This window comes from Scomber japonicus, chromosome 10, assembly GCF_027409825.1.
Source record: "Scomber japonicus isolate fScoJap1 chromosome 10, fScoJap1.pri, whole genome shotgun sequence".
Taxonomy (NCBI): Eukaryota; Metazoa; Chordata; class Actinopteri; order Scombriformes; family Scombridae; genus Scomber; species Scomber japonicus.
In genome coordinates this window covers 22,493,004-22,506,660 of record NC_070587.1, presented here as the reverse complement: position 1 = coordinate 22,506,660, position 13,657 = coordinate 22,493,004, and the positions used below count along the sequence as shown (strand labels likewise).

At 40.8% G+C, this 13,657-nt stretch overlaps 2 protein-coding genes across 2 annotated transcripts; one reads left to right on the top strand and one right to left on the bottom strand.

Moving 5' to 3' along the window:
• Nucleotides 1-182: 182 nt before the first annotated feature.
• Nucleotides 183-8,321, bottom strand: pop1 (POP1 homolog, ribonuclease P/MRP subunit). The gene is made up of 16 exons (XM_053327908.1): nt 8,115-8,321; nt 7,798-7,909; nt 7,228-7,365; nt 6,927-7,102; nt 6,496-6,756; nt 6,308-6,395; nt 6,012-6,190; nt 5,576-5,850; nt 5,388-5,481; nt 5,189-5,297; nt 4,941-5,060; nt 3,360-3,481; nt 3,036-3,227; nt 2,440-2,594; nt 1,874-2,107; nt 183-1,196 (listed from the first exon to the last, which is right to left on the bottom strand). The coding sequence occupies exons 2-16, from the start codon at nt 7,904-7,906 to the stop codon at nt 503-505; spliced, it is 2,946 nt and encodes a 981-aa protein (XP_053183883.1). The 5' UTR covers nt 7,907-7,909; nt 8,115-8,321; the 3' UTR covers nt 183-502.
• Nucleotides 8,322-8,452: 131 nt separating this feature from the next.
• On the top strand, nt 8,453-12,620 carry LOC128367110 (2-iminobutanoate/2-iminopropanoate deaminase-like). The gene is made up of 6 exons (XM_053327915.1): nt 8,453-8,612; nt 9,405-9,510; nt 9,907-9,961; nt 10,073-10,141; nt 11,870-11,925; nt 12,046-12,620. The coding sequence occupies exons 1-6, from the start codon at nt 8,548-8,550 to the stop codon at nt 12,103-12,105; spliced, it is 411 nt and encodes a 136-aa protein (XP_053183890.1). The 5' UTR covers nt 8,453-8,547; the 3' UTR covers nt 12,106-12,620.
• The last annotated feature ends 1,037 nt before the right edge of the window (nt 12,621-13,657 follow it).

The window sequence follows — 13,657 nt, the reverse complement described above, 5'->3', positions numbered from 1 at the left end:
GTCACATGTAAACCCATTCATTTCACTTAAAATTGAAATAATTCATGCCATCAACATAAAGGCTCCCAGCATCATCAGTCTGGATAAAGAGGGGTGGAAAAGAAGTGATAAATTATTTGGAAACAAATCTAACTAAAACCTAGGCTTTAATTCAGTTAATACTATTTAATTGGTCCTTTAGTGGAGCCATATTCAACTGAAACAATAAGTGTCTCTTCCTAGAGTACAATATCCACAACTTAAAATGATCTTTTAAACCACCACCAGGTAGCTTGCAGTCATACCCCATGCATGTCAGTAAGTCTTCAGCCAACACAGTGAAGTATATAATGGCACAGTCCAAGGAAGCAACTATCAAGGCACAGAGTTTCTGTTGGCTCACGTTATTTGATTGAATGAAGCATCATGCGACTTGATTGCATGTAACTTCAGGCTTCTGCAAAAAGGTCCATTAACCTGCCATTGCATGTAATCAAGTTCTGCACACGCTCAGATGTTTCAATCAGACCTCTATGTTGATTTTAGCAAAGCGATACTGGAGAGATGTGGGGTTGCGCAGCAGCACCATTCCTCTGTGTTCCACCGGCTGGTTGAGGAGGGTGTTGAGGAGACCCGAAACGCTGACAAACCCCAGAGCTTCCCCACAGCCTGCAGACAGGGAGAAGTCGCCCTGAGTGACCCAGCCTAGTGTCACCCGTGAGCAGTGAGAGCTGACACTGGGTAGAGGATCCGGCCACAGCCCGAACACAAGATCAGAGCAGGGTGAGGAGGATGATTTGGCATCTTCAGATGTGGGGATTGGGTCTGAGGGAGAAGGAAGGTCTGACGCTTTATCCTCAGTTTTATCAGAGGATTGAGAGGTGGCAGCAGATTTTTTGGAGCTCTTCTTTCGAGATTTAATTCTGCTTTTAAAGTGGTCTCTGTGGGGCGGCTCCTGGGGCCCGCTACTGCCTCGCTCTTTCTTTAGCAGCTTCAGGTCCTCTGCGGTCGGCACACACACGATGGCGTGGAGCTCCGGTTTACCCTTCGACAGCAGCGTCAGTCGCACCCACACCACACTCATCCCGTGGGCGGTGAGAAACGACCTCATAGCTGAGCGGTCAAGAGGGGGCACCTCCCCGACACGGCACAGCCTTTGACCTTTAGATGTAGAGGGCCTGCACCAACCGGAGAGCAGTCTCACAGACTTTCGGTTTCTAGGGAGCAAATAACCAATTTATAAGAGATGACTCATATTTAAAGGAAAAGTTGCATTTTCATTTGCCCTGAGCGTCCTTAGTGACAAAATTTTGCTGAGGAGCGTTTTTTAAATTTATTTCTAATGCTGAAAACAAAAAAGGCAGCCAATGGAGAGTGAAAATCAATCCAATTTTTTCCCCATAAAGTCACTCATTACTCAAAGGCTTGTGTGATGGTTTTATGGGGATAGATGCAACTCTTCCCCTTTACTAATCTCTGTGATGTATTGCAGCAATTTAAGGCTGGATGTACTTTGGGTATTCTCATCAGGGAAATTATGATGAAAGGGAGGTAGACTGGAGAAGAGCCATGCATCAAACCTGTCAAAAGCAGCACAGAGGGCTCTTAATAAAAAAAAATTTAAAAACAGGAAAGAAGTAACAGATGATTGGAGGACAAAGGCTGTGCACAGTTCTGCCCTGGGGACCCTTAAAAGTCAACTGCATTAATATTGTTAGAAGTGTGATTTAGATGTGCAGGATGTTTAAATGTCTGTGGGGACCTTGGCGTGTTTTGAGTCAATTCTGATGAGAGTTTATGTTCGCAGTACTACAAGAGGGAGGATGAAAAAGATAATGAATCATCAGTATAAATCACAAATAAGAATGCAAAAGAGGCAAAGACAAATATTTACCTCAGAACAGTGAAGCGGCTCGGAGGCTTTGTCATGGCGACATCTTGACATGATGTCATCTCTTCCATCTCTGTGTCAGCCTCTGTTGTGCTCTGGGTCCGGCTGTCCTCTTTTCTCTCCTCTCCTCCTTCCCTCACGATGAGCTCCCACTCCTCGGCCAGCTGTTGCCATGGGCAACAGAACGGAGCCAGACATCCATGTTTAATGTAATTGGTCCTTTTGGCGGGCGGACGCCTACAGAGAAAGGTCAGAAGGTCAAACCCTTGTCAAACTGTTGGGGCAACCCTGCCAATTTATGAAACACATCTCGACTGTTGAGCAGAGGGTAGTAGGGGATGAGCTGCAGGCAGCCTTATTACCATCTCATCTGCATAGGAGGGGAACGATGCGCATCATGGGAATTAACTGGGGTCAAAGCTGTGGAGTGCTTCTCTCTATCAAAACCTCTAATCCACTGATAAACTCACTACTTACTAAGGCTGAAGGATATATATATATATATATATATATATATATATATATATATTTTTTTTTTTGGTGACTCTCCCACTCCGGCTTTAGCTAACCTTTTGAACTTGTCCAAAAGCTCGACCTCCTGCTCCTCCTGAAAACGAACGCCTGCAGGGCAGTCTGGGTAGTCATGGGGGAAGTGAGGAGCTCCTTTATTTTGAGAGTGTTTCAGGCTCATGTGTAGCCCACCAATGCGAACTCCTCTGTACACCTGGCAGAGGAAGAAATAAGGTGGGGAAAGAGAAACATTGGATTTTAGGCTTGACGAAATAAAGCAAACCCCAGGGCTTCCAGGCTGCCTTTAAATTTCAAGGTACATTTAACATTTTCACAGTGCCTGTCCAAACACAATGGAACTGCCCCAAAACATGAGACAAGGCAAGCAAATAATGAAAACATCTTCCACAGAACTTTCTAACTTTCACTGTATTGTAACTTCACACTCTCTCTCACACACACACACACACACACACACACACACACACACACACACACACACACACACACACACACACACACACACACACAATATTCAATGAAATCCATATTATCAAGATCTTCATTTGAACTTCTTCAACATATGGATGACAGTGAAAATATAATAAAGTTCAATCATATTCAATCTAATAACATGGCCATCCATGCTACCTACCAGTGGCACCCAGAAGGCCATGCCCCAGCCTTTAGGGAGCAGCAGGTCCCATCCAGCGCCCCAGGAGCTCATCTCGTGTCCCACCTGCTTGCCAGGCTGGTGAACCAGCAGTATGGGAACTCTGCCCTGCAGAGGAGTTGGGGACAGCCTGGAGCCAGGAACCAAGACCTCACTTCTCATTCGGTTCAGCTCCTGTGAAGAATAGATAATGCTAGAGGTAAGAACATCTGAGCTTATCTGTGCTTTTAGAATCAGAGATTTAGTGTCAGATATTACAGAAAGGAGAAAGTCAGTAAAATAACTGAGGATTCCATGTTGTGATACCTGCTCTGATATTTTGTTATCAGTGACATTGTCGCGGACAGATTGCTCCCACAAGAAACTCTGACAGCAGTGTTCAGGTACGCCTCGTAACATCAGCTCCCTACACTTCTCCTCATCCACCTCTGAAATGAACAGCACACACACACACAGAATGCTCCTGTATGAGCAGCGTCAATGTTATACATCTCAGGCCTCTAACAAAAACATGAGTCACACGGCCAATCCTCTCATTTATCTCAACTTTGAAATTAATGCAGATTTGTGTCATGCAATACATTAATCTTGCTACATCTGTTTTCAATCAATCTACTAAATTAACAGTTAATTGATTGTTAATTAATAAAACGTATTCCACTGTGTCCTTCATTTAGATATAGTTTTTATATGATCTATGAAATGGTGGTGACCTTTAAGCTTGTTGAACAGACAGTTTAGCACAGCAACAGTTGCACAACCTGAATACAATACAGACTGGAACAAAGCAAAATATCACCCATGCTTACTGGGTTTCACAATGGGAACTGGTCCATATGAAAGCTATGCTGTTCAGTCCTTCCTGTTATTCTTCTATGCTGTAAACAATCTTTGTATGTTCAAGAGTGTACATAGGCTTTCAAATGAGTTCTAAATATTTTCATTTTTAAATTAACCTAATAGTTTTTTCCCCCTTAAACTTAAGATGAAGCAATAAAGCAAGTTTCTCCACCTAACTAATATACTATTAATATTAGGGCTGTGCAGTATGACTGTATGTTATGTGATGATAGAAAAACATCTTAACATCTATTCATATTATTATTATTCATATTATTATTATTATTATTATTATTATTATTAATTACTGTTTATTTTGTAGTCTAGATGAAGTCTGTCCATCTCTTATTGGCTTTTACTTGCAAAGCTTCCATTGCACTTACAGTAACGTCCATATTATGTGTGGCAAGTCTGACATGGACATGAAACTCTTTATTCGCTGAATTTACAGAAAATGTGTGATATCTGGATATGAAATGACATATCATGGTATGAGATTGTTGTCTTATTGCATAGCACCTAATTAATATCATGCCAGCACAGCAAAAATATAAGCAACCAGTGAAGTTATGTTATAGTAAACTAGAACTGTCCAAAAGGACAATGTCTTGACAGTGACAGGATTGACAGATTTTTCAAAACTTAAAATATGAGACTCAGTTTGAAATAACCATCATTATCTTTCAAGTCCCTTCTCATAATCAGCGAATCAGCTGTTGTCTGTCACTGAGGGTGTTCTTGGAGTACAGGGTCCTGCCAGGATTCGAACCTGGAACATCTGCATGGTGAAGCAGAGCCCCCCCAGGAGCACAGAACCAGATGTGTACTCAGTGAAACAGCCTCAGGACCAGAAACAACAGACTCATTCTGAGCTCAACTTTAGATAGCTCTTATTTCATGATCAGGGTCCATCTGTTATATATGAAAACAAAGACTATATCAAGTAATGTAGGACATACATGAACAGTACAGCTCGCCTGATAAGTGCACATAATTACAATATAACTGCCTAACCCTCCACTGTTTGTCTGGTAGGTCAGATTTTACCTTGTGCCTGCTTTACACAGGGCAAAGCTTTAACCTTCTTTGTTGGTAAAGTCAGCCTGGGGTCATCTACAGTCAGTCCCAGCACTGTGCCAGAGGGGAGCTCTCCGCTCGAATAAATGCCTGCATGAATTATACAGTCATGGTTAGACACACGAGCACACACACTCAGAAACAAATGGTAACACAAGTGTACTAGGGGACAAAACAGTATTCTGATTAACACAGCAACAGTAAAAAATAAAATAAACCTTTCAGTATGTTGAAGACATCAGCTTGTTGTTGATGCAGATTCATTTTGCTCTCATCTTTGCAGTGCTCAGGCCACCAGAGGGATGAGGGCTGGGATTTCTTCATTTCCTTAAAAAAATACAAACATTACACATTGTTAGTCAATATAAAAAGGAGAGGTTCTCAACTTTAGAAATGTTGTAGCATCATAAATCTTACATCACAGTCTGTAGCTGCTTCCAAAGTTTCAGCCAGCACAGAATGAGAGTGTGGTCCAATCAGACGATAGCGTTCCATCTCCATTGTGAGATCACTGAAACACAAAAATATCAAATTAAAGAATTCAGGTCACCACCAGAAAAACGTTCACTGTCTGCATTTTAATCTAATTTAGAAACAACACAAACTTTATAACTATTCCATTTGAGCTGGACTTCCAGGTAACTGGGGTGTTGGGAGATCTGGTTCCATCTCCTAGGATCTTCTTAGCTGGAGGTCCACTTGCATCCTTGTGGTTCCTCTTCCTCTTAGTTCCAGTCATCTTCTTTGCCTCAGGGGTCTTTTCAGGCTTTGGCTCTGATTCTACAGTGGGCTCGACCTCTGCAGGCATCACCACCGGCACTACTGGAGGAAGTACAGCCTCACAACACTGGCACACAGTTTGTAACTCTGGGAGAAGGTCCTGGAAAGAGCACACAGATTCCGGAGTCAACATTACTGCTGACTTCCTTTATCTTAACAGCAAATGTCAGTCCTACTAAAATTCAACCTTTTACATTTAACTTTTTGTTAAATAACACCAACAATACTGTATATAAGCTTCTGCATTAGGCACCAACATACCTGCTTGAGAGTGGGATGAGCCCAGATCCATAGCTGCCTGTGAGTTGAGTCCTGTGTACGGGGTCTCCAGAGGAAGGTGACAGGGCCCAGGGGCTGCAAGGGGTACTGACCTGCCCTGTACACCACCACACTGCCCTGTCTTCTCCCTGACAGACACAGTGCTGCAGCAAATGTGGGACCTGTAAACACATAGCAACAGCGCATTAATCCAACTATTCAAGTTAAACTTTAATCAGTGAAAATTAATCAGAAACCTAAAATGTAATATTAGTGGCTGAAGTAGGGCTCACTCTCACCGGCCTCCTTGCTTGTCAGCTGTGACAGAGAAGCCAGCAGCTTGTGTTCCTCTCCCTGTAGCTCGATGCAGCAGTAATAGGAAAGGTCCTGAGTGAACAGAATCAGAAAGGTTAAGCTCATTTTAAATCACATCCTAAATGAGTTGTGTAAATACCACAAACATTCTCATTTATGTGAGGGTCTATACCTGCAGTAGGCAATGGCTGCTCATGGCTCTGTAGCAGGGACGATAGCATTTGTATGTGGGTCGGTCCCCCAGGCAGTAGCCCCACTTTTTCACCATGTGGAAGCGCTTGGCGTGCCAAATGTGCGTCTCCAGCCACACATTCTTTCTCTGGCGGCGGTTGAACTCCAGCAGCAGATTTCCGTGCCGGCGGCGAGCCTTGCGGCTCTTGCTCTTCGCCTGTTCCTTCTTCTTCTTAGAGCCAGCTTGGAGGCTCTTCTCTCGCTGGAGGGGAGGGACAACAGAAATGTCACAGACCATGAGGATGTGACGGTGATATTTCAACGTGTGTGGAGTGTTCTTAAAAAGGACACACTTTTTCATTCAGGTGAATAAGAAGCTCTAACAACATCATGACAATGCAAAAAAAACAGGAAACCCATCCTGAAAGTTACCATTCTGTTGGCCACTTCTCTCAGCCTGTGAGGAAGACGCTTGGTGTTGTGGCTCATGGCTCGTCTCCTCATGTGTTTGGGCAGGGCTCCGAACACGTGGCAGCTGCCTGTTGTCTTGGTAACGGCTTTCAGCATGGCACTTACTTCTGCTGCCCTGGCTCTGGCAAAAGCTCCAGCTGGATGAAGGTGAGAGCAGAGGAGAGAGGTTGAGGCACGTTTAACTGTCATCAGTCTGACTGTGCAAGTATGTCAAGTGAGTCAATAGCAGTATGCATCTGTAGGAGTAAGCCAATGTCTTTACCAGTTATGTATTTTGGCATCTCCTTGGCATAACCACCACCATCTTTGTGGTGACCTCGGACCCATCCGCCCTTATGATGAGAGCTCTTTGACCTTTCTGTTGATGTTCGGGCATCAGATTGTCCATCACCACCTTTACCTTTAGAAAAATTATTATTTTTGTCAGTTTCATGCAAAAATAAGAACGTAATCAATATTGAAATATGACACATTTTTGAAAAATATCTTGATAGTAAAGTCAAATCAAACTAAAGCACTAAAGTAGATAAAAATATTAAAGGTTAACTGTTTATGTTCTTGTCCTGCATCCTCAGAGCTGTTTGGTGTAACATTAAAGCTGACAGAGAAACTTTGTGACATATTCTGGTGGTGTTTTTGTTGTTGAAACTCAACCACCAGCTGATACACTGCATTAAATGGTAGTCAGGGAAATGATGAAAACTGCTGACCTGTGTGAAATGCATGCAGCTGTAAGAGGAGTCCAGGTTATAGACAGAAAGAACAGTAAAGCATGACAGGAACAACATAAAATGCATGTTATATAAACAGAAAAAAGACAGGGTAACATTACTGGTGGTCGGTTTGTCTCCTCCATTCAGGGGAGAGGAGGATGAATACTGCACACTGGCCGGCTGGTTTCTCATCTTCTTCTGCCGCATTTTCACTTTAGCAGCAGACATTTTCTGTAGAAAACAAGAAGGCAGCTTTCACGCGTTGCTAACTTACCCTGACTCTTCTAACGAGCGGCATGACCTAAGTATATGTCAACCAACTGCTAGTTAGCTAGCAGTTGGCTGACATATACTATGTTTCTTTGTTTATTGAACAAAAACACAGAAAAATATGTCTAAACAATATGTGAAAAAGGATGACATATCATACAGTTACCTCTAGATTCCCCAGTATGACTGTATGTCAGAGAAGTGGTGTAGACGCCCTGTCTTTATCAAGCTAGCTAGCATGTGAGTGTCTTCCACGCTGTCTGGTGTGATGTTTGCTTCCGGATGGTGCTCATGGGATTTGTAGTGTATCGGCGCAACGGAAAGTTATAAAGACAACCAATATCAGTTATTTTGAAATAATGTGATGTTTACTTAACTAATTCATGTTTTTATGGTATGAAAGATTTATATGCACTTAAACTAAGGGAAACACGCCAAATAAAAACATGTCATGTGCGCCCTACTTGGTGATTTACGGTAAAGCAGCTCTGACGTTCAACGACACGATAATTCACTGCTCATTCTGCTTCCCCTGTTGTAGCACACTGTTGCAAAGCCTGTGTCATTCAATTGTTTTGATCAGATATATTGTGAGTGAAATGGCTGCATTGATCAGGAGGATTATCAGCACAACTAAAGCTCCTGCTGCTATTGGCCCGTACAGGTGAGACACAGCTGTGAGTTCGTACCAATCTGACAAATCTGAAACTGAGGTTGAAGTTTACACTGGCACACAGCTGACAAACATTTAGAGCATACGTAAAGAGAGGTGACTGTTGGGAAAACTTAGGGTCATTAGCATTTCCTTAATGTGTACATTTAGATTTGTTTCATTGCATTGTTCTGTCCAGTATAGTTACAGCTGGAGGAGGATCAGTAGTCACATCAGGAGTAAAGTGCACATTTTAGGATTGCACTTTGAACTGTGTAAGCCATTGAAAGGCTGAACTATTAAAATCAACTGTACTGAGCTCACATTTTTGTTTTTTTCTGAATACAGATTTGTTTTAATGAAGTTTATTATGACTTTTCATAAAGTTTGAACAAATCCTACAGCTTCGATGTGGCTACTGGCTGACAGTATAGTATGTATTTCACCCTCAACATGTTAATAAACCTTAAAAAAAACAAAAACAGTTTTGTCTATGTAACAAAATTTCTGTTTCTAGCCAGAAAATGTATTATGATTCATTAAATGTTTAAAATCCATCATTTGACCACCTATACATGCAGTAGGCCTAATAGCAGTAGTCATAAAACCACATGAACTTTGGGAATTGATAAATGAAAAGTAAGTGGAGGTATGCTCATGTAAAATATGTATAATACACAGTCAAATTCAAATACAAACACTGCCCTCCTGTAGCAGTGAAACACTAGAGATGACAGGAATACATAACTTATTTTTCCTAAAAGCTCACTTTTAATCCAGTGTGTCCTGTTTTGCGTCTCACAGCCAGGCAGTGGTGGTAGATCGGACCATGTACATCTCAGGACAGCTGGGGATGGATCCTGCCAATGGGCAGTTGGTGGAGGGTGGCGTCCAGGAGCAAACTAAACAGGTGACTCACCACCAACCACACTGTCATCATTCATTCATAAAATGTGATCATTACTAAATTGGAATTCATCCTAGATTTTATTATGTGTTTATAATAGAGTTTCTGAGTAATGATGACTTTTATATGGTTAGTTTTTTTATTTGCTTCAATTTATTCTGTTTGGTACATTAAACTTCTATTATTAACCTGATTATCTCATATCCAATCCATTAAAAGGTTGCTATGAATGAGCTGCAATTTGCATTTTTATTATTGATTATAAATTCATGTCAAGCTCACTTTATAGTCATCTCTAACATCTCCACTTTCTATTAGCGCATCTCTTTTATTAGTAAATCAAAATAAACGACTGCTGCGTGTCTCTCTCACTAATAAACTTTTATTTAATCTCCTCAGGCTCTTGTGAATATGGGTGAAATCCTTAAAGCAGCTGGGTGTGGTTATGAGAACGGTGAGGAGCAGAAACTACACCTGTATCTGAAAAGTGACACATTTTGAATGAATGTATAGGCTCACATGTAGGGGTGTCTATATTCAAACATTCTGTCATTGTTTTCTGCAGTTGTGAAAACCACAGTGCTGTTAGCCGACATGAACGACTTCAACAATGTCAACGATGTGTACAAGCAATGTAAGTATGATTGATGGATTTACTTCTCAATATATCATTTCTTCTTATGCTGCTTCTCCTTTCTGCAGAGTCATGATAGCCCTTCATGTGAGTAATCAAGCAAAGGTTTAGCACTTGCATCTTGCAATATAGACTTGGCCACTAGGTGTCAGCACAATCCAGAAAACCTGCATTACCCAGGCTTAAATGATGGTTGCTGAATACATGACGTCTCACTTGGTTGGCCTGATCTCTGGCTCTTTCCATACTGGCCTCATTTTTCACAAGATTTCCGGATCACTTGTTTTGAGTGCTTATCTATTGCTATCTATTATTTATTCTATTCACTCTGTACATCTTTACATTTCAGTATGAGCACCATATTTTCATTTAATAGAAAAGAGCAGTGTAAGCACAGATAGTGGTATGAAAACAATGTTCAGAAGCACAGGTGATTCTGTCACCACCACGCTCGTAGTGTCTGCTGAAGTGTGCTGAGTCACTAGGCAAAGTGAAACCTGAGCTGCTGCTGCCAGCTGATCAAGTCCTAAACTAAATGTCATCCCACATCTGATGCTCCAGAGACAGCCAGGAAATCCTCTAACTCTAAACCATACCTGGAATTTTCAGTATGCAGAGTATGATATTCATCCATAAGCAACATAAAGTCAGTTTATTTATAAAGAAAAATGATTATACCAGGAGCATTAAGGACTAGCATTAGTGTTTAAAGCCCTGAACATAACCATAGGTGTTTTCACTTATTCTGACTAATTAGACTTGTGATCTGTTTGAAGTAGGGTGGAGCGATTCTGGAATTACACACGTTCACCAAACTTCATGAACCAACAAGAATGATAAAAGTAATAAGCTCTCCTGCCTGTAACAGGTCCAACAAATGTATTAGAAGCATCAGAGACATGTCAATCAAGTCTTGTCTGCACACACCCTCCCAGACCGCTGAAGAAATGTAATAAGGCAAATAAAGAAGTGAAAATATCTATGTGGGTGCAGCAACAGTTTGCAAGGCTTTTTTTTAAATTGCATTACTTTTGCCAGACTTGTCCTGTCAGTTATGCATCCAGTAATTGTTACAGTACACTGCTTGCAGAGAAAGAAAGTGCAATATTGCAATATGTGTGTCAGTAGAGAGTCTGGAAAGCCAATTGAAAAGCAAATAGTTTTATATTCAGATTTTTGCTTGTCTGTTCACCTAGGCTGTTAATGTTTACCAAAAAAAATCATTTCCACTGAACATGAGGATTTTTCATAACAAAGACCACCATGACACCACAAAAGCTTTCATAAACTGGATTTAGGCCATTTAACAAAAGACCTTTTCACAAAACACATGTCATAGCAGGAAAGCATGAGTGTAACTAATAAGGCTAACCATTGGTTGTGCAGACTGACAGGGGACAATGGGACAAAGCTCTAATTAGTGTTATTAGTTACACCTGTGCTTTCCTTGCTGTGACAGTCAAAGTGCCTGCTGGGGAAAAGGTTGAATTTATAATAGTCGGTGATGGAAAATCACAAAAATGAATGTGTTGGTTAGAACTCAATGGGCTGCATTGACTAGTCAGTGTCTGATTTATAATGAAACCCCAATATTGTCTTCATGTTGACTCAATATGAGAAAATAAACCGTTTGTAGACAGACCAGTTGTGGAACTTCACCACAGCCGCTCCATGTTTAAATATGTGCCTGTTGTAACCTTCTGATATGTCATCTGCTGCTTTCTTTAGTCTTCAGCACCAACTTCCCAGCCAGAGCTGCCTACCAGGTTGCTGCTCTTCCCAGAGTGAGTATTTGATGAACATTTGTATTTTTCTTTATTGCTTCTCTGCTGGATTAAACCAAACATAGCCATCACCAAACCACCAAGCTGCCATGTCTCACTATATTCTCTCTGATTCTCTAGGGTGGACTGGTTGAGATTGAGGCAATTGCTGTTTTGGGCCCTGTGACCAATGCGTCCTAATAAGAACATCTATCAAACAATAAAACATCTGAAAACGCATTATCACTGAAAAATATGTGCCTTGATTTGTGGACCAAGCAAGCATTGATTTTAAAAAACACAATAAACTCCTGTATAGAAGTAATCATTTTTATTATCGATTTCTCACCTTTTTCTAAAGCATCTAGTGATTTTTAGTGCTGTCAAACATGTTGATAGGTCACTGTGCAGATAAACAGCAGTCAGGCTCTGGTCACTTTCTCCTCCTTTATTAACATTGATGAGACACGTTTGGAGACAACACTGCATTTGAAATTCCCTCTACTCACATTTCGCTAGCTGAAAAGTATCTAAGCTTGTTTGCTGTATTGAATTACGCTACCACTCTATGTTGTCATCAGCCGTACCCATGACAGCTGATCCTCTCTCATTATGCCAGATGATGAATGATCAAATAAAACTCAATAATAAATGTTCTAATTTACTTAAATGGTGACTTGTGTCCTTGATTCCCAATAAAGCTATTTGTAGATGAATACTGTAAGATGACTTTGTGCTTTGTGTCTTCCTCAGTTGGTGCTTAGTTCTTAGATATTCCTTATCTGTTGATGCCGCATGGAACAGTATGGGGTTATATGTCAAATCATAAGCTTTACAGCACATTTTATCCAATGTGGACATTCCTCCACTGATTTTCATTTCTGGGTTATTACAAGCAGAGATGGTGATCTTGATTGCTGCCTCTCTTCTCAAACTGATACAGATGGATGTTCAGTCTGAGAACAGTGTCTCCCCAGGGGCTTAATGAGGAATTAGATCCATCTTGTTTCATCTAATCCCCTCTTGTTTTTTATTTTTATTTTATTTTATTGAGTGAGGATAAATGATTAACATGAAAACACAAATGAAAAGGGACAGTACAAGCAAAACTAATCCCCTCTTATAATATATGTGTAGTTCTCTACATTGTGTCTGATCATCTTATTTTGACATATTTCTGGCTTGAGGAATGAGCTACCTCCAGATTACATGTTTTTTGGCATGTTCCACCCCTCACACACTAATCATGACTTTAGCAAGCATCCCATATACAGTGTGACACATTCACTGTGTCATTTCCTGCCTTTTCTCTCTTTTTCTCTTTTTTTTCTCTCTAGAGACACGTCAGCATTCTTGATGGTGCCTGAGGGCAAGCTACAAACTTCAATCACATTGCAATCCAGTAGTAGTTAGCTAGGAATTGTTCTTCGTGCCATTTAGTGCCTGTGTTCACACTTGTTGAGTATTTTAATAATCTCACTTGTTTCCATCTGATGGCTCACTCCCTTTTTTCTGAGTCAGATGGGTTAAATAGATTACAGAAGTGTTTCTCTAACTATTGTTCTAATCATGTTTGACATTTACTGTGAGTATAACCAATGATACATTTCATTCAATGAGCTTAAAATTGAACTCAATAGAACAATAATTTCAAACCTTACTAAGTACATTTTAAGAAAGATTTCGTCATTCTCAATGCTGTGTCAGCTAAGTTTGTGTGAATGGAGATTTCATTCCAAACACTACATCAGCT

Coding starts and splice junctions, on each gene's coding strand:
- LOC128367110 (XM_053327915.1), top strand. CDS start 8,548: ATGGCTGCATTGATCAGGAGGATTATCAGCACAACTAAAGCTCCTGCT. Junction 9,962..10,072: donor TGGGTGTGGTTATGAGAACG/GTGAGGAGCAGA, acceptor TGTTTTCTGCAG/TTGTGAAAACCACAGTGCTG. Junction 10,142..11,869: donor CAACGATGTGTACAAGCAAT/GTAAGTATGATT, acceptor TGCTTTCTTTAG/TCTTCAGCACCAACTTCCCA.
- pop1 (XM_053327908.1), bottom strand. CDS start 7,906: ATGTCTGCTGCTAAAGTGAAAATGCGGCAGAAGAAGATGAGAAACCAG. Junction 7,103..7,227: donor GATGCCAAAATACATAACTG/GTAAAGACATTG, acceptor ACCTTCATCCAG/CTGGAGCTTTTGCCAGAGCC. Junction 6,191..6,307: donor GCTGACAAGCAAGGAGGCCG/GTGAGAGTGAGC, acceptor ATGTGTTTACAG/GTCCCACATTTGCTGCAGCA.